This window comes from Glycine soja, chromosome 12 (assembly GCF_004193775.1).
Source record: "Glycine soja cultivar W05 chromosome 12, ASM419377v2, whole genome shotgun sequence".
NCBI classification, from domain to species: domain Eukaryota; kingdom Viridiplantae; phylum Streptophyta; class Magnoliopsida; order Fabales; family Fabaceae; genus Glycine; species Glycine soja.
The window spans coordinates 315,164-341,279 of record NC_041013.1 but is presented as its reverse complement, the minus strand read 5'-3'; the positions used below and the strand labels follow the sequence as shown (position 1 = coordinate 341,279).

Genomic DNA, 26,116 nt, shown 5'->3' with positions numbered 1-26,116 from the left:
TAGCTAGATCACGAGAACAATCGTAAGTAATTAGTCATTTTCAATTATCTTATTATATTTGTCAACATGACTTCCGCTTACTCATCATGGATCACTAATATACTACTAGTCGGGATTTCTCCCAGAATTGAGCTGATTCAGGTTTAAAGCACCTTTTACAAAGGTTTAATTAACTACAAAACTATGAAAAGATCAAATATTTATCTTGACACTCACATACCACTGTTACCTTTTATAAATAGATAAAGTCAAAAGTTTAAGTGTGACACGTCTCATAAAAAGAGAAAAAAACTACTTGTAAATGGTGATAGAGAAGAAAAGGAAAGAGATACATCAGATGATATAAGCTGGGCCTAAGAAGAGGCTATGAAGAAGATAAAAATGGCTACATAGAAAATAAAAATAATACTATTTTCTTTTATAGAAAAACTAATCAAGCTGAGAATAAGAAATCCTTCTATGACCTCGAGGTAGCCTTAATCTCCCCTCCGAATAATAGATAATCTCTATCCCTTCTCAAAATCATAAAAAGACCTATGAAGGTCACCTAGGAATGGAGAACATGTATGGCTTCAACCCTTATAGCAGAACTCGATGTCAGAATCTTTGTTAGTGACACCCCTAACTAGCATTGCAAAGCTTGTGAATTTATCCCCAAAGACCAACCTGAGACACATTAGGCGCACATGATCATCCTTCTGAGGCTGATAAGGAACATTTTTCCATTTAATGCCCATTTTAAGTTATTCACAAGATGAAAACTACCTTTATTCCATTATGTTATCATTTAAGATCATATGATAACCTCAAACATCCATGCGTTTACCAACAATAAGTTATGTGTTTCCACTAAATGTTCGTGTTTTGTGTGAATGGCGCTTTAGAGTTTGAGCAAATGTACATTTTTTATAAACAATGAGTAAAAGGGTAGGCTAATGGTTTGAATTTAATAGATGCCTATTGTCAGTACAAACATTTTTTACATTTTCAATCAATCAGAAATCATATTTAATATAACTTTTAAAATAATTACAATAATAATAAATTGTGATTAAATGGTAGGATAAAAGACTTTTGGCAAGTCATTGTAGTGCAGCACATATTATTTATTCATAATTTATTATTTTTGTCTTGGAATGTACAAAAGAATGCTGTGTTGCATGTAGAAACAAACTACAACATGACTTAATTCCGACGAATTGAATATCATCAAATTAGTAAGTAAGCAGAGCATAAGACAACAATCAAAGGCCAGAAGTGAATGGCACACCAGTGGCAGGCAACCATGTGCGGCCAGCAAGGATGTTAGCAACGGTGAATCGTGATGCCTCAGCTGGGCTACTTATTCTATGAAAACCGGGCCATCGTACCCGGTTTCTTGTGGATGAACCGGGCCCAAAGTTCCGGTACTCTCCATAATACAGAGTATTCAATGCAAAATTAGAGTCCCCCCATGGAGACCAACCCCTTGGGCTCACCAAGCTATCCAAGAACGATTTCATGACCACAACTCTTGAGTATCGTTGCCAAGGGCGGCCCAAGAACGTGTTGAACTTGCCAACAACGGGCCTGAGGTCTGGTGCAGCCCTGATCTGAGAATTGTGAATTGAAAACCCCGTGTTCTGAAATGGGTCATCTCGACCTTGGGCCGTGATCATGTTTGCTTGCCCATTTAAGGGTCTTCTTACAAGAATCACACAGTTTTGGAAAACGACAGCAGCATTGCCAAATATGAAGTCAACGGTTCCATATATGTAACATCCTCTGTAAAATTGTCGTTGTGCATGGACCATGAGGGTGTCTTGGTAGCCCTCAATGGCACAGCGATAGAACACGGAGAGGTCAGAGGCTGATCGAAGTGCCACTGCCTGACCCTTCAGAGGACCTGCCGTGTTTCTGAAGGTAATGTCTCGTGCAATGAAGTGAAGACCATCAATTCCTGCAATTTTATTATTAATTCATTCTGTTTCTTTTATTGTAAAAGGTGGTAATATTGGTAAGTAAGGAAATATGGAATGACACCTCCAATCCGAATAAGACACGAATGACATTCATATATTGGAAAATTTTAAAAGCACAATCAATCTATAGAAAATTATTGTACTATCTATGCTTAAATCGCAAGCATTTCCCAATGCCATTATGCCAAGTCTGTGAAATACTATATACCAAAAGTTACACGCATCAGTGACTCCATGCACGAACACATTTATTTATAGGCATTATTTTCCTTTATATTCAAGTTCAAGTATTCAACACATTCTTATTCATTACATAGTATATATCAGGACTAAGCCAAGTGATTTAGATTCAACTTTTTTCATTCCATAAATAAATAAATAAAAATTAAATGAAGTACAAAAAGTATGCTGCAAAAGGATACCAAAATAAAATAAGATTTGCCTAGACTTGAAGAAGAATCCATAAATATTCCAATATAAGCCAAGCCTCAAATTCAGACTTAATGAAGAGCAAGTAAGATGACCAGTCAACAAATAAACTGAATCAATGAAATAAGAGATGAAATAATAGTGACCTGCTGTTGCGGAGCTATAGGTGGTATAACCAGCTCGAACGCTCCTGCCACTTGTTATTATGGTATTTCTCATGCCATCACCGACCAACATAACGTTGTCATTGGTCTTGTCAACCTCAATATTCTCTCTATAAACTCCTCTCTTAACATGTATAATGAACCTGCTCTTGAACCTTCTTCTTGCCGCGGCATTGATAGCAGCTTGGATACTCCTGAAATGCCCCGAACCATCTTTGGCCACCACTAGATGTGCCCTTATTGAAGAAGAAGACTGCAACAGCTTCCTCTCATGCATCGAAAACCATCTTGGAAAACCATCTTCTGCATCTGCTGTGTAATGAGCCTCTTTGTACTTCAGGAAAGCCCAATTCACGAATAAGCCATTGCTTATAATCTCAGTCAAATTGCATCTCTCAGTGGGAACCATGGAATCTCGAACGCCAAGTTCTAAGGCCCCGTTTTGACATGTTTCAATGTTTGTGCGAGCCGTGCTGAGCCACGTTTGTGCATCAAAGGGTGAACAGCTTCTCTTCACGTGAAGGCCTTCAAGGGTACGGTTTAGATGGAAAACGGTGTTGTCATAGAGCTTCAAACAATCACGGAACACTGACTTCTGCTTCTTGGTGACACCGTTTCGCCCCAACTCGCGTGCTTTCCTTCGCATGATCACTGCTCTCTCCAAGGCCAAGTGAACTAGAATTGTTCGGAATTCGGATTTGTGTTTGAGTTTGTAATGGTAGTGGCTGTGTTTCACGTAGTATTTGCATGTCTCGGGGTATGGGGTTTGGTTGCACCACCAATCTATGTTGCTGTTGTTGGAATGTCTTCTTCTTGATGAGGCAATTGAGAAAACTGAGGACAGTAATAACAATGTTAACAATGTCTTTCCCATCATTGTCATTTTGGTGATGTTTTTCTCTTTTCTTGTTTCGGGTGCCCGGCAGTTATATATTTCTATTTTCCATACATGCACCCTCGTAGCTTAGAGTGGGAGTTTCTTAATCATGTGCTGAGTGCTGATCCTTTTGTTTTGTTTAATCTTTGATGTTACAGTAGACGCGAAGCGATGTTGATTTTCTTCATGGATACGAAATCACGCGTATTTAGACAGTACTACGGAATCAGCACGTGGCATGTGCCATATCCCATCTTTCACGGTTTATTTAAGGAATTAGTTATGATTTATGAACCTATAGTGGAATTACTCATTGGACAATTTGCAACGAAAACAGACCAATTAAATGGCATTGCGCACTCTTCTTGGAAGTTCAATATCTTCAGCCTTACGCATAAAAAAATCAGAAAAATCTCTGTTTATTTGACTCTAATGGCAGCCAAAAGTGCATAACCCGCGTTGACAAAATCTATGTTTCGTATGTCCCCACAATACTCCAACCGTTTTGTGCTGCGCTGTTTGTATACTTTCTTAAGTCTTACTATTAAAAAAATGCTGAAGGTACTTGGCTTCAAATCAAAGCATGATAAAAAAAAGAGATTATTTGTGAATGATGAGGATAGTTATACATAGAGAACAATAAATAAGTTGCTTAAATGATGGCAGGATTTCTTATTTGGCGCACGGAAGAGTTGAGGGTAGCAAGGAATCTGAAACCCTGCGGCCACAGGTACCATTCAGTTATATTTTTTCTTTGACAACTTTCAATTGACTATAATACAATTGAGCCATAAATTTAGGATCTCCATTTTCATCTCAAGAAAGATGGTGCAGAACCTGATAAAATATCAGTATGCACGTCTCTAATCATATACCACATTCAACAATTATCATTATTTTACACGTCCTTGGCTGCAGCATGTGCAGGTTGCTGCAATGATCGATTTATTGGATGGAGTGTTAGTTGATCAACAGACTTTTGTACAATGTTACGTTTAAGCATGTCTTACGAAATTCCTTGCTTCAAAACAGAAAATGTCAAAGAATTTCCTATTTGTTGTGCTAGAAATCATTAGCTCCACACAATACAATCCAGAAAGGCATGGCAAAATCAACTGCTATGAATGGAATAACTCTTTTTTAATCTCTTGTTCTAGTCAGCAAGGTACTCAACCCAGTAATTATGTGAGATATGAAGATAGACTACATGTGAAAAAATAATATATTTTCTGGTATTTGACGGCAGAGAGGAAGGAAGACAATGCCAAGTTAGAATTTGATCAAGGAAGCTATGTGCTGATGCTGTACAACAAAGAATGTTCATCGTAATCACATTTTGTGGGACAAAATGGAAACTGAATGAATCAAGAGAAAACAAATGGGTTGTACTTGTGGTGACAAGTCTTTGGATGTACAGCTTTCTAATAATCCAATCCTCTGTCAACCAGCATCATTCTAACTCTCTCCATGTCTTCTAATCTGCCTGCATTTTCATAAATCCTCATAAGAAGTACAAAATTATGTTCATTGTCTGGCTCTAAATCAAAAAGCCTGTTTGCAGCAATCTCCCCTATAGTAGCATCACCGTGCATAAAGCAGGCATATAATAAAGCTCCCCACAGAGTTGGACCAGCAGCCTCAGAGCCCATTCCATCGACTATGATGCTATAAGCCTTTTTAATCAGTCCTGCTCTTCCATAAAGGTTAACCATACAACCATAATGTTCCATAATTGGTTTTATTTTATATTTTCCACACATTAGAGAAAACAATCTCTCTCCATCCTTCACCAAACCTAAGTAGGCTCAAGCTGATAATATTGCAACAAACGTTATTTTATCAGGATCAACACCAGATTCCTCCATTTGCTTGAAAAATGAAAGGGCTTCTCGGCGTTTGCAATGGGCAGATATTATAGAATTCCACGAAACAACATCCCTCTCTGGCATTAGATTGAATATTCAACGTGCCTTTTCTAACCTACCATTATTGGAGTACATCATGATCAACGAATTACCAATGGACAAGTTCCGTTCATGTCCTCGCCGGATTACCCATCTATGAATTTGGACCCCAAGACCTAGTGATGACCCCCCTGTAAGAATGGTGGATATGCTAACAGAATCAGCTTCACACCCTTACAAAATCATTTGGCGGAAAATTTTCATTGCCTCAACCTCAAGACCATGATGAACATAAGCTGTGAGCATTGAATTCCACGGAACGGGGTCTCTATGAGGCGGGGTCTCTATGAGGCATCTTATCAAAGATCTTTCAACACGTGCATTGAGGACAAAACCATCAGTGGCAAAGCCAGCACGAACAGCATGGCGATGCCCCTCTTCCCCCACTTGAACGGACCCAATTCTGGCACAAACTTTGAGAATCCGCGGGAAGGTGAACAAGTCAGGGTCAACACCCTCTTCCACCATTTGGAAGTAGAGTGCAATGGCATCATCGTAGTGGCCCACTTGGGCATATCCTGAGATGAGTGAATTCCAGGGAAATGCAGACGTATCCCTCTTAGCCATTTGATCAAACAGGTCGTGGGCATCATCGAGATACCCACACGAAGCATACAACCTAAGAAGCTTGGAGGAAATGCCGAAATTTTTATGCAACAGGGATGTTGGGATGAGGCGATGAACTCGGATACCGTGACGAACGGCGTGGGAGCGGTAGCAGGTTTCTAACAGAGAGGCATAGATTTCAGGGTCAATTTTGATGCCCTTTTCAACAGAGGCTTCAAGGTCTTTGATGACTTGTTCAAGTGCTTCCAATTTAGTTTTGGGATGAGGTCGGTGATGGATAAGGAATGGGGTTGATTTGGGTTTTGGGAAGGAAAGAGCGTTTCTTCTTTCTTGGCTTTCCAACCGTCTCTGTTTCCAAGTTTTACTTTCGTTGCTGTTTTTTTTTCTTAGTCTTCTTCTGGGAGCACAAGCTCATGAGATTTGGATTTGGAGGGAACCTTACCAGCGTGCCTATCATTCTAATTTCTTACACGGGAAATTGGGCATTCGGATATCATAATCTTATTTTATAAACGCTTCTTCACAGTTACTTCAACATCGAAGATATTATTGGATAAGAGGAATAGATCTGCATTTCAATAATATAATACGTGAATACTACGAGAAATTCCTTAAATTTCTTTAAAAATACACGATATTTATAAAGAGATATTGACATATAATTATATTAATGAATGATCATTATAATTTATTAAAATGGAACTTATGATCATAATAGAAAAATTACAACTAAATTTTTGTTTGTCTCTTAACTTTGTAAGCGTTGGTTATTTTAACATTTGACTTTACATTACAATTTTAGTCATTTTTTATTTTATTTTACATTACCATTTTACAAAAAAAAAAGATATTTTATAGAATTAAAGTAGAATTTTATAAAATCAGAAATTAAATTAACAGTTAGAATTTTAGAGATTAAAAGGGTGATGATTTACTAAAAAATAATTACATATTTTCCGTTACTATTGCGAAAACATATTATTTTCCTTATAGCATGTTATAGTTACATATTTCCGCTCGACCAATGTCAGAATGTCACGAAAAATACTGAGTCAAATTCAAAAGGACGCTAAACTCTACTATTACTATTTACTATAACTTTAAGGCCTTTCAAAAAAATAAACTATAACTTTAGGGATAGAGAAAAAATGATAAAGTTATGTGTAATTTTAATACTACTCAAAGTATCATAATCAAATGATAATCTTATTCAAAGTATCATTCTAAACATACATAGTTCGGGATACTATCAAAAGTGATAAAATTAATATTTTTGGACAACTCAATCACGCAATTAATTTATGTAACAACCTGCAGGCTGCAGCCTGCATAACAATGAGACAAAGTTTAGTTGTTACTGACGGAAGTCGCGCTTCTTACGCCAAGAAACCCGATGAAATTGCAGCGGTAACCTTAGAATCCTTCAGTTATTCATGTATGCGTAAATTTCAATATATTAATCTTCAGTCAACTTCATCCTATGGAGGTTCTTCTCTATACCCTGTCTAACATTCGTTTTTGTGTGCTTGGTGCTTACTAGCAAGTTTGTTTAGAGAAGGCTTTCCATGGGGTCTAAAAGGCTTTCCAACTCTCCCATTACTGCGAGAGACCAACTAGTTCACAGTATCTGCGATGCTAAGGTCAGGAGCCCCCAACACCTCTAGATAGAGGTTGGACTAACATATAGAATTCAATTTATTTAAAAAAAAATGTTACACAACATATACTTTTTATCCTATATTCTGCGCATTATAGGCAGTTCCTATGTTGCTAGAGACAGCTTAGCTCCACCTATAGGCCATTCTTTCGACGGCATAAGGAAAGGAAAAAAGGCAACAAGAGCCGTCTCCTGTGAATGGTGGGCATGTGTAATATCAATTTGAAATACTTCAGTGGATGAGTTTTAGAGAACTACCAAATTCCAAAGCAAATCAGCCATGAATTTGGATCAGATTCTGTAATCAACTGGTAGCTATGTTGGGTCCCCACTAAATCCAAATTTTAGCCAACTTTACAGTGCTCTCATCCAATTCAAACAGCTTTCATCTAGCCTCGTGCTGCATAGAATGATGCAAGTCATAAGAGCTATTAAATAACAAAATATAATATTTTAATCCAGATAAAGAGAGGGAAGCCAAGGTGGATATGAAATTCAGAAGTACATCTACCCAACAAATATGGTGTTTTGGATTTCTCCTTTTAACACCTACTTAAAAGTTAAAACTGAAACAAATAAAACTATGGTTAATAAAGCATATCATCATTAACATGTCGATGGCTGTGTGTACTTGTGAACCTAGCAAATGGCGTCAAATCCAATTACCAATAACTCTTAGTAAGCATGAGCATGAAGAGGCAACTGAGTGCGGAGCATCATGCGTCCTAAGCATTTGTAACTAATGTTAGAGAAATAACATGAAATAAATATATATACCTCACATGCCTCAAAAACTGGCCGAACATGCTCAAATATTTCATCTACTGTTCCCACTGCATTGATCTGCAGAGATTAGGTTGTCATATAATTAAGATATAATTCAAGTAGCATACTATGTAAAGGCGAAACCAAAATCAGTGTTAAGCAAGAAAGAGGCATAAAATACTTTTGACCAGAAGCTGGTTTTTTTTTTCAAATAATTTTCATTGCATATACATCACATCTATATATGAAGTATAACAAGCACACAAGTTTAATTTTCATTGCCTATACATCACATCTATATATAGAGTATAACAAGCACACAAGTGAATTCCAAGACCAATCATCATTCAAGTCAAACCCACAAAAAAACTTAACGAAACTATATAGAGTTACCCTGTAAAGTTTCCCTTTCTTAGCATAATAGTCAATCACAGGAAGATTTAATGACTCAAATACTTTAAGACGGTTCTTGATTGTATCTATGTTGTCATCAATTCGACCCTGCAATAAAATGTGTAGCATATATCAGACAGAAGTTTCTAATCAGCTTCTGAAGTTAAATCTCCAGGAATTTAATGAGAACCTGATTACGGCTCAGCACACGTTTCACCATTTCTTCTTCAGGACAATCAAAAAAAAGTACCATATCTGGTTCTGCTCCAATCTGCATAATTATGAGTGTGTTTATTTAGTTGAAGAATACAAGAAAGAATTTACATGAAACTATTTATTTGCTCAAAAACAGTTGTCTGCCATGACAATTTACTTTGTTCATCCATAGATATTGTCATTTGCAAAGATATTCAATACAGAGGATGAGGCAAATTCATAGTAAATTAAATACATAGAAAAACAGGTACTGGCGCAGAAATAACTCAATACTATATCAATTTATCATTAGAAAAAAGAGCCCAAAGGAGGGGACATAACTTCAACCCAAATTTAAGAGAAACGAGGTTAAAAGCCAAACTTACAATTTGTTCAAAAGCTATACGGTTCTCCTGGCTTCTAGGGAAGCCATCAATAAGAAACTTATGATTGTCACTAGATTTCATCTCTCTTAGAATCAATTTGACAGTCACTCCTGATGGAACAATTTTTCCTTCTCTAATTGTATTCATAATCATTGAGCTGTTTTGGTATTTTTATTGTTAAAATCCCAAAGATGTAGCAACAAAACAAACACAAAATTAGGATAAGACAACTTCACCCATATTCACTATCAGAAACCATCTCCCTTCTCAAAAGATCTCCAGCACTCAGATGCTTAAATCCAAAGGTTTCAACAATTTTTGCACATTGTGTACCTTTTCCACTACCAGGGCCTCCTGAGAGTGAAAGAACAATATTAATTATCATTTATTTAAGGCAAACCCCTAAAAATAAAAAGTCGTGAATAGCATCATTAAAAAGGCAAATCCCAAATGCCTCAACTCCATTATTAACCATCCATGATTATAATTTTCAATATCCTTGATTTGAGATAGTAAAATTCAACATACATAAGCTTAACTACTATATCTGGGTGTTGTCATTCCTTAAAAGACAAGCCAATGTTAAATATAAGACAAGCCATCCATATATTTAGTGTTAATGGTAAGCACAGAAACACCAGATATGCAGAAAGAGAGCAGCATGGAACTCGCAATTGGAGTCATTCACAAAATTAGTGTTCAGTTACGAACACTATTTTCTCAGAATCTCAGTTCTGACAGCAATATTGTGAATAAATGCATGATTATTACCTAAAACAAAAGTTATAAGCGGTTTGGGGCAAATGCCATCCTTTTCCTGCATTAAAGGGAACAAGAGAGAACAATATGAAAAGACTGCAAGCTCTCTGGTAGTCGGGTTATATAAACAGCAAATCAGTTGAGAAGAATGAAAGAAATGAAGAAAGATGATAAGTGATCCGACACAGCAACTTAAAGTATGGAATATATGAAAAAACGCGTGGTTGTAAATAGCAAAAGAGCAGAGTGAAAGAAGAGACGAATCAGAAAGTAATACAAGTGGCTGACGCAGAAGAGAGAGAGTAAAGAAACAGCGGTTACTTGGAATATCGAATAATAGAACCTAAAAGCTTGACGAACTTAGAACCCTAGAAGTAGTATGGGAAGATGATTACCTGGAAGTGCGAGAGCGTGTGGAAGGAGAATCCAGGGGTAAATGTTTGGGAAAGCGAAGCGTTGTTGTGATTAGGAGGTTCCTGGAGTGGAGAAGAAACAATATCCAAAGTCAGAGATGGAGAGAGAGGGAGAAAGGAGAATAGAAGATTACCAGGACGCGAAGGAAAAGGGTTCTTGCGCGACTCCACATTTTCTATTTCTCTCAGGTGACGAGAAAGATTATATTAATATGTAGAGATTATCGCGGTTGGCCAACTGCTTCTTCGTCAATCTACAGCATCAGCATGTGTGCGCACTATAGACCAACATTATTCATTAACTCCCCTTGTTAGAAGCACAAAGACATGCTCCAATATGCTCTTATTTCTATTTATCAAATTAAATAAATAATTGCCATTCTAAACTGAAAGGTAACAAAAAACAACTATCGAACCACATCACATTGCATCTAAAATTATTTCAATACAGTGGTAAAGAACACACGACAGTAGAGTTAGTATTGAACATGCCAATACTTTTTTACTCTGGAAATCCACCTATTTAGAGCCTTGTCTTTGGTGATATATATATATAATCGCTTGGAGAAACTTATAACCCTCTTTAGCAATATCTTGAAATAGATGGGTTGGAGTCATTGAGTTGATTCCTTGGAGCTCTTAATCACCAGATCATAATTGATAGAAGCTAGCTGAGACAAGTTCTGTAAGAAAACAAGCAATAAAAGAATTTTCTTTAATCCACATGGAAAAGTACAAAATTATCTTTATATGGTATTTGGCCAAAAGTAATGTGACGCGAGAATCTAGCCAATGCGATTGCTATAGAACCTCAATGTTTAACTTTAAGGGAAGGATTTTATGTGTTCTCTTTTTTTCTTTTTCTTTTTTGTATTAAATTATATGTCTTCTTTGGGCCAGGCTTCAATGCTCTTAACCTTTAGCCAATTCATGAGCCTTTTCACTTCCCCCGATCTCCCAGCAAACTTGAACTCAAGAAAGCAAATGACGAACAACCTCCTTTTCCCTTACAATCTAAACAAATATCCACTGGTAAAGCCTTATATTTCTTTTTTAATAAGAAAAACCTTAAGTTTCTAGCAATAAAAATTGAAGATAAGTAACTAACTATAAAGGAAAGGCGGAATGAAAAAAGACAGAAGAGGCATTTTCTTCACACAATAAGCAGACCAATTTAGGATAAGTGGACCGACTCCAAAACACATTATAAAATAAAAGTGCATTAATTAACATATCATATTATCATTTCCATGGAATTCTGTATTCACATGTTGATGGTTATGTAAAAATCAATGATACAAATATAAATTTTAACTATCCTCTATGAGTACATACAAAAAATTAACAGCGGACATATTATAAAATATTCATCCATTTTAATTGTAGTGTATTATAGAAGTAATCAGTTACTTCCTGATACAACAAATGGAATGATGTTTACTTAACATGACGAATTATATGGACGAAAGAGAACATCAGGCATGGCAAGTATTACCTTAAATGAGAAATTACTAAATGAGTACTGCACTTCAAGAGGTGGACCGCTGAACTCTGCTAAACTACCACATTCATCACCCTGCTTAACAAGTTCAAAGTATGTAGTCAGAAAAAATATGGTCAAACAAGGATGCTAGAAAAATAACAAAAGATAAAATTGTTGTTTCACGCCAAATTACAAATTTAATTTAAAAGGAAGCAAATAGCAATTGATATGGACAGACTTGGGGCTTACAGGCTAACTGATTCTTTCATATGTAATCTTCCATTCGGCATAAATGAATGCAATGAAAATTCATATTTTATGTTCAAACAAATGGAAACATGTCATCTACTTAAACTCAAGCAATACTTGGATATAAGTAGTATTACACCTAATGACCTAAAAGGCTAAGGTATAGCGCATGGGTGTCTGAAACTATAAAGTATTCTTACATCTTCATCTAATAAATCGCTGCCTGAACCACTGCTGCATGTTTCAGTAATCTCATCAAAATCACTACCTCCAAGACAATGTTCATCCTCGGGATTCCAAATGTACCGGCTCATGAAATAACTTGTATCAAGAGCTTCAGCCATTGGAATGAACATAGCCTGCAGAAAATCAGGGTAAAACCCAAGTGACTAAACAAAAGATATGGCACAAACATATCAAAGCTCTAATAAAATTAAAATGAAACCTTCTGCCTTGCTAGGGTATCCCAATTAATATCCTTGAAGAAAGCGTGGCGTTTAACCTGCCAGAAAAAATATATTTATAGTTGCCTTTTATGTAATAATATCATAATTTGCAACTTGTAAGTAGTAAGCAAATAACTCACTTCTGTAGCTCCCGTTGCACCTAATCTTTGGACTGGATTTTCATTCAATAATCTAAAAGAGAACACACTGTCAGCCATGACCAACATGAAAGGAATCATAATATTTAAGTTAACAGAGGACGACTTTTACCAACTAATTATAGAATCATTTGGAGGTATCATAAAAGTGAAGAACACTAGAAAAAACTGTATATCCTGTTCATTAATAGCATGTTCACTCAAATTGATCTTGCTTGTCCTGCCAGATTATGTTAATTTTGAAAGCCATTACTTCTGCCACATATCTTGGTTTATAATTGGTGTTTTACACCATTTGGTCCATGTGGAAGTTTCATGCAAGGGACATTTTCCATTTTTAAGCTTGATTACATTGATTAGCTTTAAAGAAACTTTGCATAGCATAGCCAAAAGAATGATCACACAAACAAACTATTTTCACAGTGAACATGCTAAACACTGAAAAACAATAAATGTACACAATGTTTACTATGTTCATAATTTTTCAGAGTGTACACCAGCAGCACCAGCCTTTTCTTATTACCAAAAAATTCACTACAAATCATTTTTCACTAGGATTTTGATGCCCTGGGTTGGGATTTGATCAGGTAAATACGAATAGAATGTTCATATTACTTTTGTAGTTTCATTGTATAGTCTTATTATGCACATCTACTTAGATAATGCTTACTTATTTATCAAATCATATGCTTCAAAGCTGATCTCCTCGGGAATCTTGGGCCATTGTATGTCTCTGTTAATTATGTTATCAAAAATTTGCTGCAAAACAAACACAAATGAGAAAGTGTTCAGATATTCGTCCATATTTCCAAATAATTAAAAAAAATCATTGACCTCTTTAAATTCCAATAAATCCAAGGGATACATATAATGAAATTAAAATCCACAAAAACATAACCATACAAAGAGCACTGAGCAAAAAGGCTAAATAAGGATGTCCATCAGCAATACCCTGATCAAAAGGCTGTTCTATTAGAAATAAGGGGGAATGGGAAATCGGATGTCATGTGTGGGATAACCCTCCACCATATAAACACGGCTTTCTATTAAAGATGAGAGAGACCCAATTGAGCTATGGTCTGCTCCACTTTAAGCCTAGAAGTATTTTAAATATGATTTCAACAGCCAAAGAAAATGAGAAGCCAAGAGAATGCAGTCATCACAAGGACCTACCTGTGGATGTTCTGCATTAAATGGTGGAATACCCACAAGAAGCTCATAAAGTATGACACCCACGGACCACCAATCTGCTGTTGCACCTACAAGGAGAGCAAGCATGTATAAGAATGTAAATCATACAAAAAGAGTTCTGAAAGCAAAATAAAATAAATAAATTATTTATACAGATAAATTATTAAGTAAAAGCATTTTTCGTATAAGATGTACAGTTTAATCAGCGGATAAACTGCAAACCATGTCCCATGCCAAGAAGTATTTCAGGTGCCAAATAATCCGGGGTGCCAACTACTGATTGTTTTTGACGTTCTTCCCTTTTTGAAGAATGTCGAGATTTTGGTTCATCATCTCCTAGGAAACCATTATCGGAAAATGATGGCGCTGATAAATCATCTGTGCTGTTGATAAGACCAACCTTGGAGAGCCCAAAATCTGTCAACTGTAATAGCAGGGATTAAACATTTAGAAGAGACAAATAATATTTTCATCGGAATATTGTATGATGATTTATGACAATTAGTATAAACGAGTTAGCTTTTAAGATTTAAGCCATGTCCATTCTTGATCCTAATAATCCAGGCCATTCATAGAAATTAAAACATAAAAGTTCGGGAAGAACTAAAATTTAAAAGGCAGGTATTCCAGCCCCAAGTCATGTATACATAAATACCAAATTCATAAACTAATTTGTTAACATCATTAAGAGCTTAATAAAATGATTCTATTAAGTTTTGTTTTCAAGTAAAAATGCAATATGAAGGGAAAATAAAGAGATTTCATTCCATGTAAATGGGTAAAAAAAATCAACAACTAAGAGGGAATGTTGTCATTTAGAATAGAGAAAATTTGTGTTGAGGTGTCCTTTTTCAATTGGAGGAATAAGGAAGAGGACAGGTGATTGGAATCCATAATGCTGACCTTAATATGACCATCTTGACCAATCAGTAAGTTATCTGGCTTCAAGTCTCTGTGAATCACATTTAAGGAATGCAAATACTCCAATGCAAGAACCTGTGAGTTACCAAGAAGAAAGAGGGGAAAAGGGATAAAGAACATAAACAAAATTGTAGTGATAACTTACAAAATATCCAGGTGAAAAATCAACAAAACGTGGAGGCTAATATGCTTACAACTTCTGCAATATATACACGAGCCATATCTTCATCTAAGCAACCTAGATTTCTCAGAATAGAATAAAGATCTCCACCATTCAAATACTCCATAACTAGATAAAGATTTTCCCTACATGTGAAAGAGTAGAAAAATCGGACCTGTTCATCAGAGTTACATGATTAGATTAGTGTATCAGTATGCAAAAACGTCACAAATGGACAGGACATTGCAAGTCTGCTTACCACAAAAGGGTTTCGAACAGATATAAGGATATCTCGCTCTGCCAAAATACTTTGAACTGCATTTTTACGGATCATATCTGCCTTTTTCAGAACCTACAAAATATCAAAAACTGGTTAAAACTCATTCTAATTACTCAGTTAATTTGGCAAGACTTTTGAGTGGTTTCTATAGCCATCAATAGCCAATTGGCAGTGCTGGACAAAAGAATGCTCATACAGCTTTATAACTTAAAGTATCCATGCTGTTACTAAGTATAGTTTAACAGCAGAATTCATGAAATCTATTTATCTCAACCTCGTTTTAACTTTCTGCAAAGAAATCATTTTGTTTGGTAAGGAAGCTGACCTTTATAGCAAATAAATCCCCAGTTGCTCTTTTTCGGGCAAGAAAAACTCGTCCAAATGCGCCCCTACTTATTGGTTTTATTATTTCAAAGTCTTCGATAGAGGTTCTGTCCTTGGAGCAAGCATTAATAGGGCTAGCACGAAGGCTACGAACTGTATCATCTTCCACTGAACTCTCTTCATCAGCCATACTAGTTGATGAGTCCACCTTTTCATCTTCTATCTGCCCACAGAGTGAGAGATATTTCTCCCTGCAAAATGAAGTCGCAGATTCAAGGTAAGGCTTAACATTATGCCAGTACAAGAAAATAAATCAGAAAAAAAGGGGAAAAGACAGTATATTTTCAGTTTACTGTCAATAACAGTGGTTATATAGAGATGCTAGCAAAATCTTACAGAAACTTTTGAAATCACAAAAAAAATAAGTGGCTGTACTAGAGCACGACAGAAATGTTACAGGTGCTCACTGCAAAAGTTTCTCTATTCGTCGTCCAAAAGTCTCCACAATAAGTGCATCCACTTTTCTGTCTTGAATGGCATATTTCAGGTCTTCTAAGCGATCAAGCATATACTCCAGAGCTCTGTAGTCACAGTTGTTCACATTTGCAACAGCACGGGCTATTTCAACTAGCTTGCTTATCTGTAATTTGACAGTCTAGTTAAAAATATAAAAAATCAAAACAATAAATCTGAAGAAAATATGACGGAAGTACATAGATTATACTGTATACGTGTTGACAATATGTTTTCATCTAATGTAATATTTTTTTTGTGTGAATAATCTACATGAAGAATAACAACTACTGGTAAGTGCATACCTGGTCACAACTTTCAAGTTCAGATAGTGTTCTTCGCCCACTTAATAAAATTTCTATCTGTGTGGTTCGTGGTGTTATCAATGGTGATCTGGGTGTCAAGCTTCCAGCGGAAGATAACTTTGTTCCATGATCAGTTTTTAAGCAGATGTGTGCTTCACATGATATTCCAGATGAAAGGTTCAGATCCTCCATGGCAAAAGTATTGTCAGGCTCCACACCCGAGTCAAGCATGTCTTCAGAGCATCTACAAGTCAGGTTATTTCTCTCTAGAGATAAATCATTGAACTCTTCATGCACACTTGATGTTGACACTGCAGCAAGCTCAAAGCTTTCTCCAGAAGTATCAGTGCTTTTTGGTGTGCTTTTTGGTGTCCAGGATTCCAGTATCCTTTCAATGGTTTCAGAAACTCTTTCAAGCCGTTCATTTACAGTTAAGCCTTTCAAATCACATCTATCAGCAATTGTGCATATCCTAGAATGCTCCTCCACATGTACAATTGGTATTTCAACCTCACAAATCCTGCATATCATGGAATCCTCGTATGTTAGATTTTGCTGATCTCCCCAGAATCCCCAAGAAACCTTTCGTGCTCTTGATGATGATTGTGAATGTTCAGGATGACATGACAAAGTATCCAAATTTTCACAATTTTCGTCTTTGACTAGCAAGTGATCCAGTTCACCTTTGGATGGGAAATCTACAGCATCTTGATCTTTTCGCTTTTTCTCACCAGCAGATGGAAGCTTTCTCCAAGAAGACATCTTATATGTTCCAGGAGTTGATTCGATACTTTTGGCTGTAGCAACCTCTTCATTGTCAATTGCAACACTTACGTGTTGGTCAGCTTGACTTTGTTCTGTTATTGGTTTGTCTTTCTCTTTACCATGTGACATTTTTAACTGTTTCTCAGGCATCTCATGTCCAGCAGATGGAATACTGGATTTCTGCTGTACAGCCTTGAAAATTTGCTCAGGATAAACCCCAAGATCGCTGAATTGGTGAAGACCTAGAATGTGATCTTGTTCATATCCGCTTTCCTTCTGGAACTGCACTAGGCGAGTGCAACGAGTGAGAATAAACAGTAGGCGTGTATGAGTTTGCTTGAGTATCCCCACTGGTAATTCTTGACGTTTGTCATCTAGGTTTTGAACAATAGATTCACATTTGATCCAAAACTGGGTAGGAGTCATCTTTGCACATTGTTGAGTAACAACCAACAGATCCTCCAACCTCTCTTTCCATTCACGATCAGCCACTAAATTCTTTTCAAGAATGCCCACCAAATCTCCAGCAAAACCACCCAAGTCAGAGTCAACTTCTTCCTTTAGTTTTTCAAACTTAAATCTGATTGCCGCCATGACTTCCTGCAATATTTGATTTTTGGGGAAAAGAAGTGTCGAAATATTTTTTTAGGTATTTTTAAAATTAATGAACAGTGACAGGAAAGTTGAATAAGTTACCTCCATGTGGCCAAAGGCACGATGTTTCCAGATTGGAAATGGTCTAACTCCTTTGGAGTTGAGTTCATGGGAAAAACTTTTAATATCAGGGTTTCTCTTTTTGCGTCCACTGGTAAGTCGCAGGATTTCCTGAAAACGTGGGGATTGCATTTCTTTGGTGAAAGCTGCATGATGACCCTGTACAAAACACATGCAATGAACCTGAGCTACCTACATTTCTCCAACTATTGATCACCAAAAGGAAATAATAATTAAACATAAAAAAAAATACTAATTCGGTAAATAGTATACTATATATGACCTCACGTCCTCACCTCTAGCCCGGGAATGAGTTGCGAATGAGGTCTCAACGTTTTGGATTTACCCAAATGAACTTTTCCCCCTAAAAGAGCTAGCACGAAATAATCACTAACCATTTCGTTAGGAAATGAAAATAAAACTGAAGCGAGATATAAGAATAATTGAGTTTTGGTTTTGACGTTAGAAAACCTAATTAAAAGTGAAGAATGCGGACCTAGGACTTTTCTTGGATGGGAATTATTAGATTTGGATCTAAGTCTGGCGTCATTAACAGTGACAGCATCCTGTGTCAAGAAGGAAGGTGCACCAAGGGAGGAGGAATAGCGAAGAGGAAAGGATGAAGAACGCGTTCGAATGTGATTGAGACCAAGAGACGAGGCGAGCAAGATGGAAGAAGAATCTTCCTCTTGCTCTTCGTCGGCATTGCCTGCGTGTGTTGTTGTTGATGATGATGATACCTTACTCCGTCGAATAGGAATCGGCGGAATCTTCTGGAGCTTACCTCTGCCGGCGGGCGATGACGGTGTCCCCGGCACGGGATCGCATTGGTCGGGTTTCAGCGGAGGAGTGGTGGACGACATGGCATTGTGAGTACGTGTGTGCGGTGAGAGAGAGACTTGAATGAAGAAAAGATGAATCGCCTGTGTGTGTGAGTGATGAGAATTTCGCGGGAAGTGGAGACAGCAAAGCGAAGCGGGAAAGGAAGGAAGGCTTAGTTCGTTAAAGAAAGAAGATGAAGTCAACGTGCTTCCCGCGAACTAAGTCTATTCAATATTACGTGTCTATGCTGATCCGCTTCCAAATCTCCATCATATTATGAACTAAATTTGGCTCTTGGCCAAAGCAAAGTTATTGGGTACTAGTTCGTATCTATATTTTTTTTTTTTCCTACAGAAGTTCGTATCTATGTTTAAGTATGTGATAAATTAAATAATGATTAATCTAGCCAACATGTATTTTAAATTATAATACACAAGATCCTATAATAATAACCGCATAAAAATAATATAAAACAAATTTTAAATGCAGCTTTTAATATTTGAAAATTATCATAACCCATTATAAATATAATAAAATGTTAATTATTACTTATAAATCCTGCCTAGGTTAGCTTTGCTATTCTTAGCCGGTCCCAAGCCCGGATAAAAGGAGAGGGTTGTGTTAGGCTTTCGACAGCCAACGTAAAACTTTGTCAAATCTCTATGACATGGATCAATTGCGTTGTTGTTGTTGTTGTTAATTATTACTTATAATTTATCTAACTATTGTAACATTTTTATTGGAATTAGTATATAAATTTTAAAAACAAAATTATAAAATACAGATAAAAATATTGAAAGCATCTAATATCAATACGTGTTTGACACAAATATATCAATTATTATTCTAATGTGTTTATATTTTCTTCCTCTACGTTAGAAGCCACGGAAAAATACATATAGCCTCTCTTCTTTTCTCTCATCATATGAATTAGCAATTTGCTTCCCGGCCAACATTAAAGTGACATCTCTGAAGTTCAACTTTTTGCATGTATAAACTTACATTTCATTTGTTCCCCACAATTGAAAGCATCCCCCGTTAAGAGTTTTAACTTTACCACTCGGACATCATGACCTTTGAAAAAACATAGAAACTCTTCCCCTCTTTTAATTTCTGGGCTAACCCAAACTGAATTGGTCAAGTTGGGTGATCCACTGCCGTAATGTAACTACTTCCTTGGGTGATAGACGATAGAAGAAAGAAGAGCAAGAGCCCTGATGCTACTGTAACATTTATTCGGGAACATGTGAAAATAGATTGCACAAGTAACTCTATTCTTGCAGTCAAACAAAGTAACTCTATTATATAAAAAAAAAATTATGTCAATCAGAGTAGCCATTCTATTTTAGCAGTAGCTATACACCTGAAGCAAGAAACCCAATGGTTCAGCAAGAATTTTGCTGCCAGAATATGAACTCAGAATGTGCTTAACCATGCAATAAATAAATTGGGGAAAAGAAATATATCCTGAAGATTCATTTTATAACCAACTGGGGAACTGAGAAAATTTTCTCAAATTGCCACTTCAATGAATATTTTTCTAAAGATTAAAATCCAAGAATATTTCAATTTTCCCTTCACTTCTTTTCCCCTTCACCTTCATTTATCACATTTTACTAATGAAAAAAAAAAATTGGGGGAAACATAAACAGAATCAGTAGGAAACGAAGTTTGAGCAGAACATCAGGCGCAAAAGGCAGATTATTTTAAGACTTTTTTGGTCTCTTTGAACTCCCTTCTCTTTTATCTGCCTCTGCAGGCTTCTTCTTGTCTTTCCTTTCTCTCTTCTTTAGAGCAGTCATATGCGCCTTTAATATAGTTGCATAAGAAGCTTGAAAGCGCTGATGATCCTTTGGTCCAACCTTTCCAATGAAAACCCAGTAATATAAAACATTAGAAGTAGTAATAAGTTATGAAAATTGTCCAAATTATATTAATCCACATTAATAACTTATATGAACATGAAAAGAAAGCAAAGACAGCCAAAAAAGTCTCCAAGAACTCAGATGGCATTCACTACAAAAAATTCTACAAAAATTCATCATTTAGACATAATTCCCATCTTAAATTATTAATCCACATCTAAGCATATATATAATATCATAATGCAGAAGAAATTGACACAGCTAAATGCAATATGAACTAGAGTTGCCAGGTTATACTCTTATTGCCTTTCATTTCATGCCTTGATCTATAATGAATTACTATAAATTAGTATTCCTGATAGGGTATGAAAAATGATACTCAATTACTCAGTCACTGCTGTTTTACAATGCAACTTGTCCTTAATTGATATATCTGAAAACTTGCATTAATGAACTCCCTTAATCACATGCCAAATAATTATTTATGTTGACTTAAACCATGAGGAAAATCAGCCAGGGCAGACAGGGTGATTCATTCAAGTACCGGGAATAATTGATCACTAAAGTGTAGCACAAACAACATAAAGATTTAACAGTAAGAAATCTGGCAGAAATTAGGGCAACACATTTCACAACCTGAGCAAACTGCAAAGTTTTCCACACATCAATTAAACTAATTTCACAACTGAGAAAATCCCCAACCCCCAAATAAAAAAATACCTCCAACTGTTCTGTTCAATCCAATAATAAAAGATATCAAGCAACCTTCATTAGAATTTAGAACTGATACAGGAAAGATTGATAGGAGGGGCTTGACATATCTAAAACAATATTTAAGTTAATACCAGTTTCATAAAATCATATAAATTAGAATTGGTTTTAATGAAATCATGTCTACAACACGTTTTTGAACCAATTTAACAATATTGTTTATGTTTAGTCAATCTTGGTGAATCTGTTATGAAATTTTAGAAATAATATAAAAAAGGAATAGAGGACATAAATAAGGAACTTATGTTTCTATACAAAGATTACTTACCAAACGTAAAGGATTTTAAAAACACCCCAATTTTACCTACATATCCTGTTTATAAAGTTTGGAAAACAGACCCATAGTTTTGTTGTGTTTTTTAATCAGCCAACAATGTATAAATTTCATTTCTCTCGGTACAACAGGTACCTCCCATCAACATACATATTGAATTACATTGCACGATGGTTCAACAGACCTTAATCCTAACTAATTATACTCTACCATCAAAATGAAGAACTAAATCACAAAACTAACTGAAATTCCCATATCAGAACCCAACTTGCAAAATGTTAATAACAAGTAAAATAAACTATCACTCCCTGCAACAGTATGTCCTATCCTTTCTGCATAATACTTCAGCATCAAACTGCGTTACCAACAGTAAATAGGCCTTTGATCCCAGACCACTCAAAAAAAGCTCCCCATATCCAAACATCACCTTCTCTCCACCAATAGCAATTCCCCATGCCAGATTCTCGAAGCCAGCACCAGTGTTGAAACAATAATCTGGATTTAGTGACATCCCAACCTCCATCATACTATTTACTGATAATCAGTGTCATGTAAACTGCTAGTTCACTTCCTAAAACATTGATGAGTCATTCCTTGTTTGCTCTCTCCAGTCCCACCAAGTTAGCACTTAGCATACAACAGCTACACATTCCATTTTTTCCAAGTCACATGTCAGCAATCATACCCACCCAACAGACCAGAAATCAAGTGATGAAATACTGTATCAGCATTATATTCTGCATAATGATTGAAATCATAAAACTCCATTCACTTTCCCCTCCGATGTTAGCATTATTTAGCAAAGATATCAAATTCCACTCACCTACCCAACCAAGCTCTTGGCTTATAAGAGAAAACATAAGTGCAACTTTGATACGACGACCCGGCGAAGGGACATTGGTCGGAGTGCTTGGACCTCCCGGCAAAGCTCCGGGATCAAGCCTGAGACAAAACAGCTCAACAGGCATGACGGAGGAAGGCCCAATGTGCGATTTGCCAAACGCTCGAAGTCCGTGAGGTACTCGCTGACGCTACCGGTTTGCTGAAGCTTGAACAAGGCTCCCTGCGGGTCGTCGTAAAAGCACGGGGCAAAGCGGGATTCTAAGGCTTGTAACATAGCCGGCCATGACGGGAAGAATCCGTTTCGGCACATCCATTGGTACCACGACAACGCGGGTCCTTCCATATAGAAGGAGGCGACCGTGAGCCTTTCATGATCAGGTATGCCCTGATAATCAAAAAATTGCGATATTTTGAAGATCCACCCGAGGGGATCGTGGCCGTCGAAGCGTGGTACCTCCAATTTCATATGGTGGCGGTGGGGAGCAAAGGACGCATGGAGTGGTGTTGGCGGGGGAGGTGGCGAAGAGTTGATGGTAAAGGAAGCAAATCGGTCAAATAGAGCTTCGATTTTGGCGGTAAGAGAAGCATGGATGGTATCGATTTTGGTGTTCAAGGTGGAATTGTCTTGGGAGAGGGATTTGACTGCCTCTTCCAGCTTGTCGGTGGTGACTTGACGAGTGTGGTGCTCCGGCATGGCGGAGAGGAACGAGGCAGGTCGGACCAGTTGATACGATCCTAAGCTAAGAAGAAGAAGAGCAGAGATAAAGCTGGAAGATAAGTCCTTTTTCTGATATCATTTATTTCCCTTTTCTTATTACATTTATAGTCTTTCAAGCTAACAGAATCCTAACGGAATCGTAACTAACTAGGTGCTAATACAGATTCGGGAATTCTAGAAAGTTCCTCAAGGCTATCGTGAGTCAGTAACTGAATTCGTGAAGCTGCAAGTGCTGCAGGTGTCTATACGAAGTCCTGCAGGTATGCTGGTTTCTTGCGTTCTCTCTTGGGCCTGTGTTGGTCTGCTGTGATGCTAACAAACTTCTTAGGTTCCTTTAGTGTCATGCTTTGATAAAAATTGGAGTTTCACCTCGATAACCAATGCTGATCTTTATCATCAACCTTTTATTGCACAGGTTACCAAGATGTAACTCGATTTTTTTATTAGAGAATAGCACATATAACACCTACAGTACTATACTACATATAAGCTTTGTCCAAACTTATAACGGTAATAAGGTCACCCAAAAAATATGGGGAAGAAAAAATTCAAATGACTAAACCCAAGTAGCATGTCTTTAATTCTCTCTTTTTCACTTATTCCCCTTTGCTGAAATTAGCCAATTCTAATCAAGAGCTCATAACCATCACAAATAGAATAGAAAAATTGCATGTCCGAAACAGACTAGGAGCTTAATTCCCAACTAATCAGAAGATAATCTCTGATATATGTATACTAGTAAAAGACAAAGCATCATCAATTAAAAGCAAACTTGAAAATAGCAAGCTCAAAATATATGTACTTAGATTAGATACATACCGAAGTAGAAATTGTCTTTTTCCCATCAGTGGCACGTATAAGGCATCTATACTCAATTGCTTCACCAGCAGTGGCCAATTTATTCCTCTGCACCTTAGATTTCAAAGATGCTAAAAAGAGGCACACGAGCAAGAATCAGTTTCGAGACATATTAAGCAAAAAACCTAACAAAGTAGACAACATTATCCCACATCGTTTAAGAGTAACCCAAACAGAGCCAAGCTTGGTGCTGCGCTCAAACATGCTGGTAAGCTCATTGAGAAACGGATCTAGCTGCAGAAGAACCTAGTCAAACCGGAAAACAGCAAGTAGCTTGTCTCAGAGTCATTCAAAAACATCCATTCCTCTACTCAAATCGGAAAACACCACTGACTTGGTACATTAACTAACAAAATCATAATGATACTCACAAATTATAGATCACGATAACAAAGCTGAATCCTAGTCCAAACTAATAAAAATTAAACTAGCGAAATGACATTACGATTGTCGCAAGGAAATTTACGTAACTAGATGGTGAATTTTGGAATTACTAGTGTGAATGATTAAAGGGTGGATTATTCCCTGCAACGATCTAAACTAAATTTAAAAAACGCAGAGAAGAAAATCGGAGTAAGCGAATAAAAGAACGCAGAAAAAGTAAGGAAATAGAATTAAGAGAAAAGATTACCATGGTTTTTTTGGGTGCTGAAACTGAAAACGCAGTGGTCGTCGTTTAGGTTGAGTAAGGGGAAAAGAAAAAGGCACGAGAAATTAACAAATACGAGTGATAACTGAGAGCCCAAAGCCCAAAGGAAATTGCTATTTTCACATTCCCCTTTTCTTTTTCTCTTTTTCCTAACCTACCCTTCCCCCTTCAAAATTCACACCGATGGCACATTAATTATTCGTAATCCCGGCAATGATGCCCGTTTTCCAGAAAACAACTAGCTTTGTTACAATGTTCCTCTTTTGCTCTCCCACCCAAACGAAACCCAGCTTCTTCAGAATCAGTATCAAATCCGAAAAGGCTTCAGATGATTCTGCTCCCTCTAAAAGGCTTCAGGTGGGGTTTGGGTCATTCTCGTTCTCTTCCTTTTTCCTTTAATTCACTCTCATTATCTCTTGTGCATGTTTAATACGATTTTCATTTAAAACTTTCTACTTTTCAGTCTTTCTTACTAACCTTAGCCAGAGACTTGTTTTAAAAACAAACAACAGTGAGTACTAGTACTTGCTTCAAGCTGTGAAAATGGATTCAATGCTAATTTGTAGCGCCACTAAGCATTTTCAAGCAACATGTTATCTATTGAGATTGGATAAGGGGAAATCTGATACGCTCATGAGAAGAAAGCCTTGTCTACTTCTAGAGAGGTTCAAGAATTCTGATCCAATATCTCAGGCCTTGCCAGCCCCTAAGATCACAATTAATCACAATTATTCATATTAGAGCACCCCAAAATTCTTCAAAGCATGCAACCTGTACACTGGGCATCGTCTCATTATGAAGGCCAATAGATTTCAATCTGTTCAATGCTTAAATGCACGTACCAGAGATTCCCACTACATCAAATCCACACACACTCCACAAGTTTACAAATCCCGGTCTTATTTATTTACTACTCGTTTTACATGATTGACCACTCTCTCTATATTCATTCTAAAACACTCAGATCATGCAACCCAAAATTGTGAAATTCCCAGGACCAAGATGCCCAAGGCTTTTGTCAATTGATAAAGTGTGAACCGCGATATGTAATTTAAAATGCAATATCACAAGCCTCTTTCTGCGACATTTATATGTAATACAAAAGAATATAGGGAGCTGTCATTTTTTGTAGTTGGAAATTTGTGTCTCATAACATCTAGAATATTGTGACTGACTTTTTAATTACTAACTTGCAGGCTTCCTACCAGAACAATGGGACCAGTTTTTTGTCAAGTTTCTTTATCCATCGTTTACCCCTACAGTTTTCTTGTTTGTTG

At 36.7% G+C, this 26,116-nt stretch overlaps 4 protein-coding genes and 1 pseudogene across 6 annotated transcripts; all 5 read right to left on the bottom strand.

Moving 5' to 3' along the window:
- Positions 1-1,091: 1,091 nt before the first annotated feature.
- On the bottom strand, positions 1,092-3,488 carry LOC114379338 (probable pectinesterase/pectinesterase inhibitor 33). Its single transcript, XM_028337980.1, has 2 exons — positions 2,537-3,488; positions 1,092-1,939 (listed from the first exon to the last, which is right to left on the bottom strand). Exons 1-2 carry the CDS (start codon positions 3,435-3,437, stop codon positions 1,245-1,247), a joined length of 1,596 nt encoding a protein of 531 aa, XP_028193781.1. The 5' UTR covers positions 3,438-3,488; the 3' UTR covers positions 1,092-1,244.
- An 851-nt stretch (positions 3,489-4,339) lies between these two features.
- LOC114379331 lies at positions 4,340-6,493 on the bottom strand (annotated as a pseudogene).
- Positions 6,494-7,147: 654 nt separating this feature from the next.
- Positions 7,148-10,806, bottom strand: LOC114380178 (UMP-CMP kinase-like). The gene is made up of 9 exons (XM_028339131.1): positions 10,665-10,806; positions 10,513-10,593; positions 10,130-10,175; positions 9,595-9,712; positions 9,359-9,515; positions 8,968-9,048; positions 8,778-8,885; positions 8,397-8,462; positions 7,148-8,019 (listed from the first exon to the last, which is right to left on the bottom strand). Exons 1-9 carry the CDS (start codon positions 10,701-10,703, stop codon positions 8,005-8,007), a joined length of 711 nt encoding a protein of 236 aa, XP_028194932.1. The 5' UTR covers positions 10,704-10,806; the 3' UTR covers positions 7,148-8,004.
- Positions 10,807-11,090: 284 nt separating this feature from the next.
- Positions 11,091-19,161, bottom strand: LOC114380177 (probable serine/threonine protein kinase IRE). Of its 3 annotated transcripts, none has more exons than XM_028339128.1 (17): positions 18,536-19,156; positions 18,336-18,412; positions 18,022-18,198; positions 16,561-17,925; positions 16,210-16,382; positions 15,744-15,993; positions 15,398-15,490; positions 15,173-15,313; positions 14,961-15,053; positions 14,280-14,481; positions 14,040-14,125; positions 13,537-13,625; positions 12,849-12,900; positions 12,708-12,764; positions 12,463-12,621; positions 12,026-12,106; positions 11,091-11,213 (listed from the first exon to the last, which is right to left on the bottom strand). In XM_028339128.1, the coding sequence occupies exons 1-17, from the start codon at positions 18,900-18,902 to the stop codon at positions 11,145-11,147; spliced, it is 3,531 nt and encodes a 1,176-aa protein (XP_028194929.1). In that variant the 5' UTR covers positions 18,903-19,156; the 3' UTR covers positions 11,091-11,144. The 3 variants fall into 3 exon arrangements, 2 of the variants coding, with proteins under 2 accessions (XP_028194929.1, XP_028194931.1); XM_028339130.1 differs by having other exon boundaries at positions 18,336-18,403; XR_003659674.1 differs by lacking the exons at positions 11,091-11,213; positions 12,026-12,106; positions 12,463-12,621; positions 12,708-12,764; positions 12,849-12,900 and having other exon boundaries at positions 13,584-13,625; positions 14,253-14,481; positions 18,536-19,161.
- A 977-nt stretch (positions 19,162-20,138) lies between these two features.
- LOC114378248 (signal recognition particle 14 kDa protein-like) lies at positions 20,139-24,955 on the bottom strand. The gene is made up of 4 exons (XM_028336809.1): positions 24,822-24,955; positions 24,343-24,436; positions 24,152-24,261; positions 20,139-20,723 (listed from the first exon to the last, which is right to left on the bottom strand). Exons 1-4 carry the CDS (start codon positions 24,822-24,824, stop codon positions 20,568-20,570), a joined length of 363 nt encoding a protein of 120 aa, XP_028192610.1. The 5' UTR covers positions 24,825-24,955; the 3' UTR covers positions 20,139-20,567.
- Positions 24,956-26,116: the final 1,161 nt, after the last annotated feature.

Bases quoted from the DNA above. Each gene is read 5' to 3' on its own strand.
- LOC114379338 (XM_028337980.1), bottom strand. From the start codon at position 3,437: ATGACAATGATGGGAAAGACATTGTTAACATTGTTATTACTGTCCTCA. The intron at 1,940-2,536 runs GTCACTATTATT...ATAAAATTGCAG, and splicing joins CTATAGCTCCGCAACAGCAG to GAATTGATGGTCTTCACTTC.
- LOC114380178 (XM_028339131.1), bottom strand. From the start codon at position 10,703: ATGTGGAGTCGCGCAAGAACCCTTTTCCTTCGCGTCCTG. The intron at 10,594-10,664 runs GTAATCTTCTAT...TCTCCACTCCAG, and splicing joins CCCTTTTCCTTCGCGTCCTG to GAACCTCCTAATCACAACAA. The intron at 9,049-9,358 runs GTAAGTTTGGCT...ATAATTATGCAG, and splicing joins GTATAGCTTTTGAACAAATT to ATTGGAGCAGAACCAGATAT.
- LOC114380177 (XM_028339128.1), bottom strand. From the start codon at position 18,902: ATGTCGTCCACCACTCCTCCGCTGAAACCCGACCAATGCGATCCCGTG. The intron at 12,901-13,536 runs GTAAGCATTATC...GTTCTCTTTTAG, and splicing joins GCATATGATTTGATAAATAA to ATTATTGAATGAAAATCCAG. The intron at 11,214-12,025 runs GTAATACTTGCC...GTTTTCTTACAG, and splicing joins TTAGTAATTTCTCATTTAAG to AACTTGTCTCAGCTAGCTTC.
- LOC114378248 (XM_028336809.1), bottom strand. The intron at 24,262-24,342 runs GTGGGATAATGT...GCCTCTTTTTAG, and splicing joins TTGGGTTACTCTTAAACGAT to CATCTTTGAAATCTAAGGTG. The intron at 20,724-24,151 runs GTATGTATCTAA...TTCATTGGAAAG, and splicing joins AAAAGACAATTTCTACTTCG to GTTGGACCAAAGGATCATCA.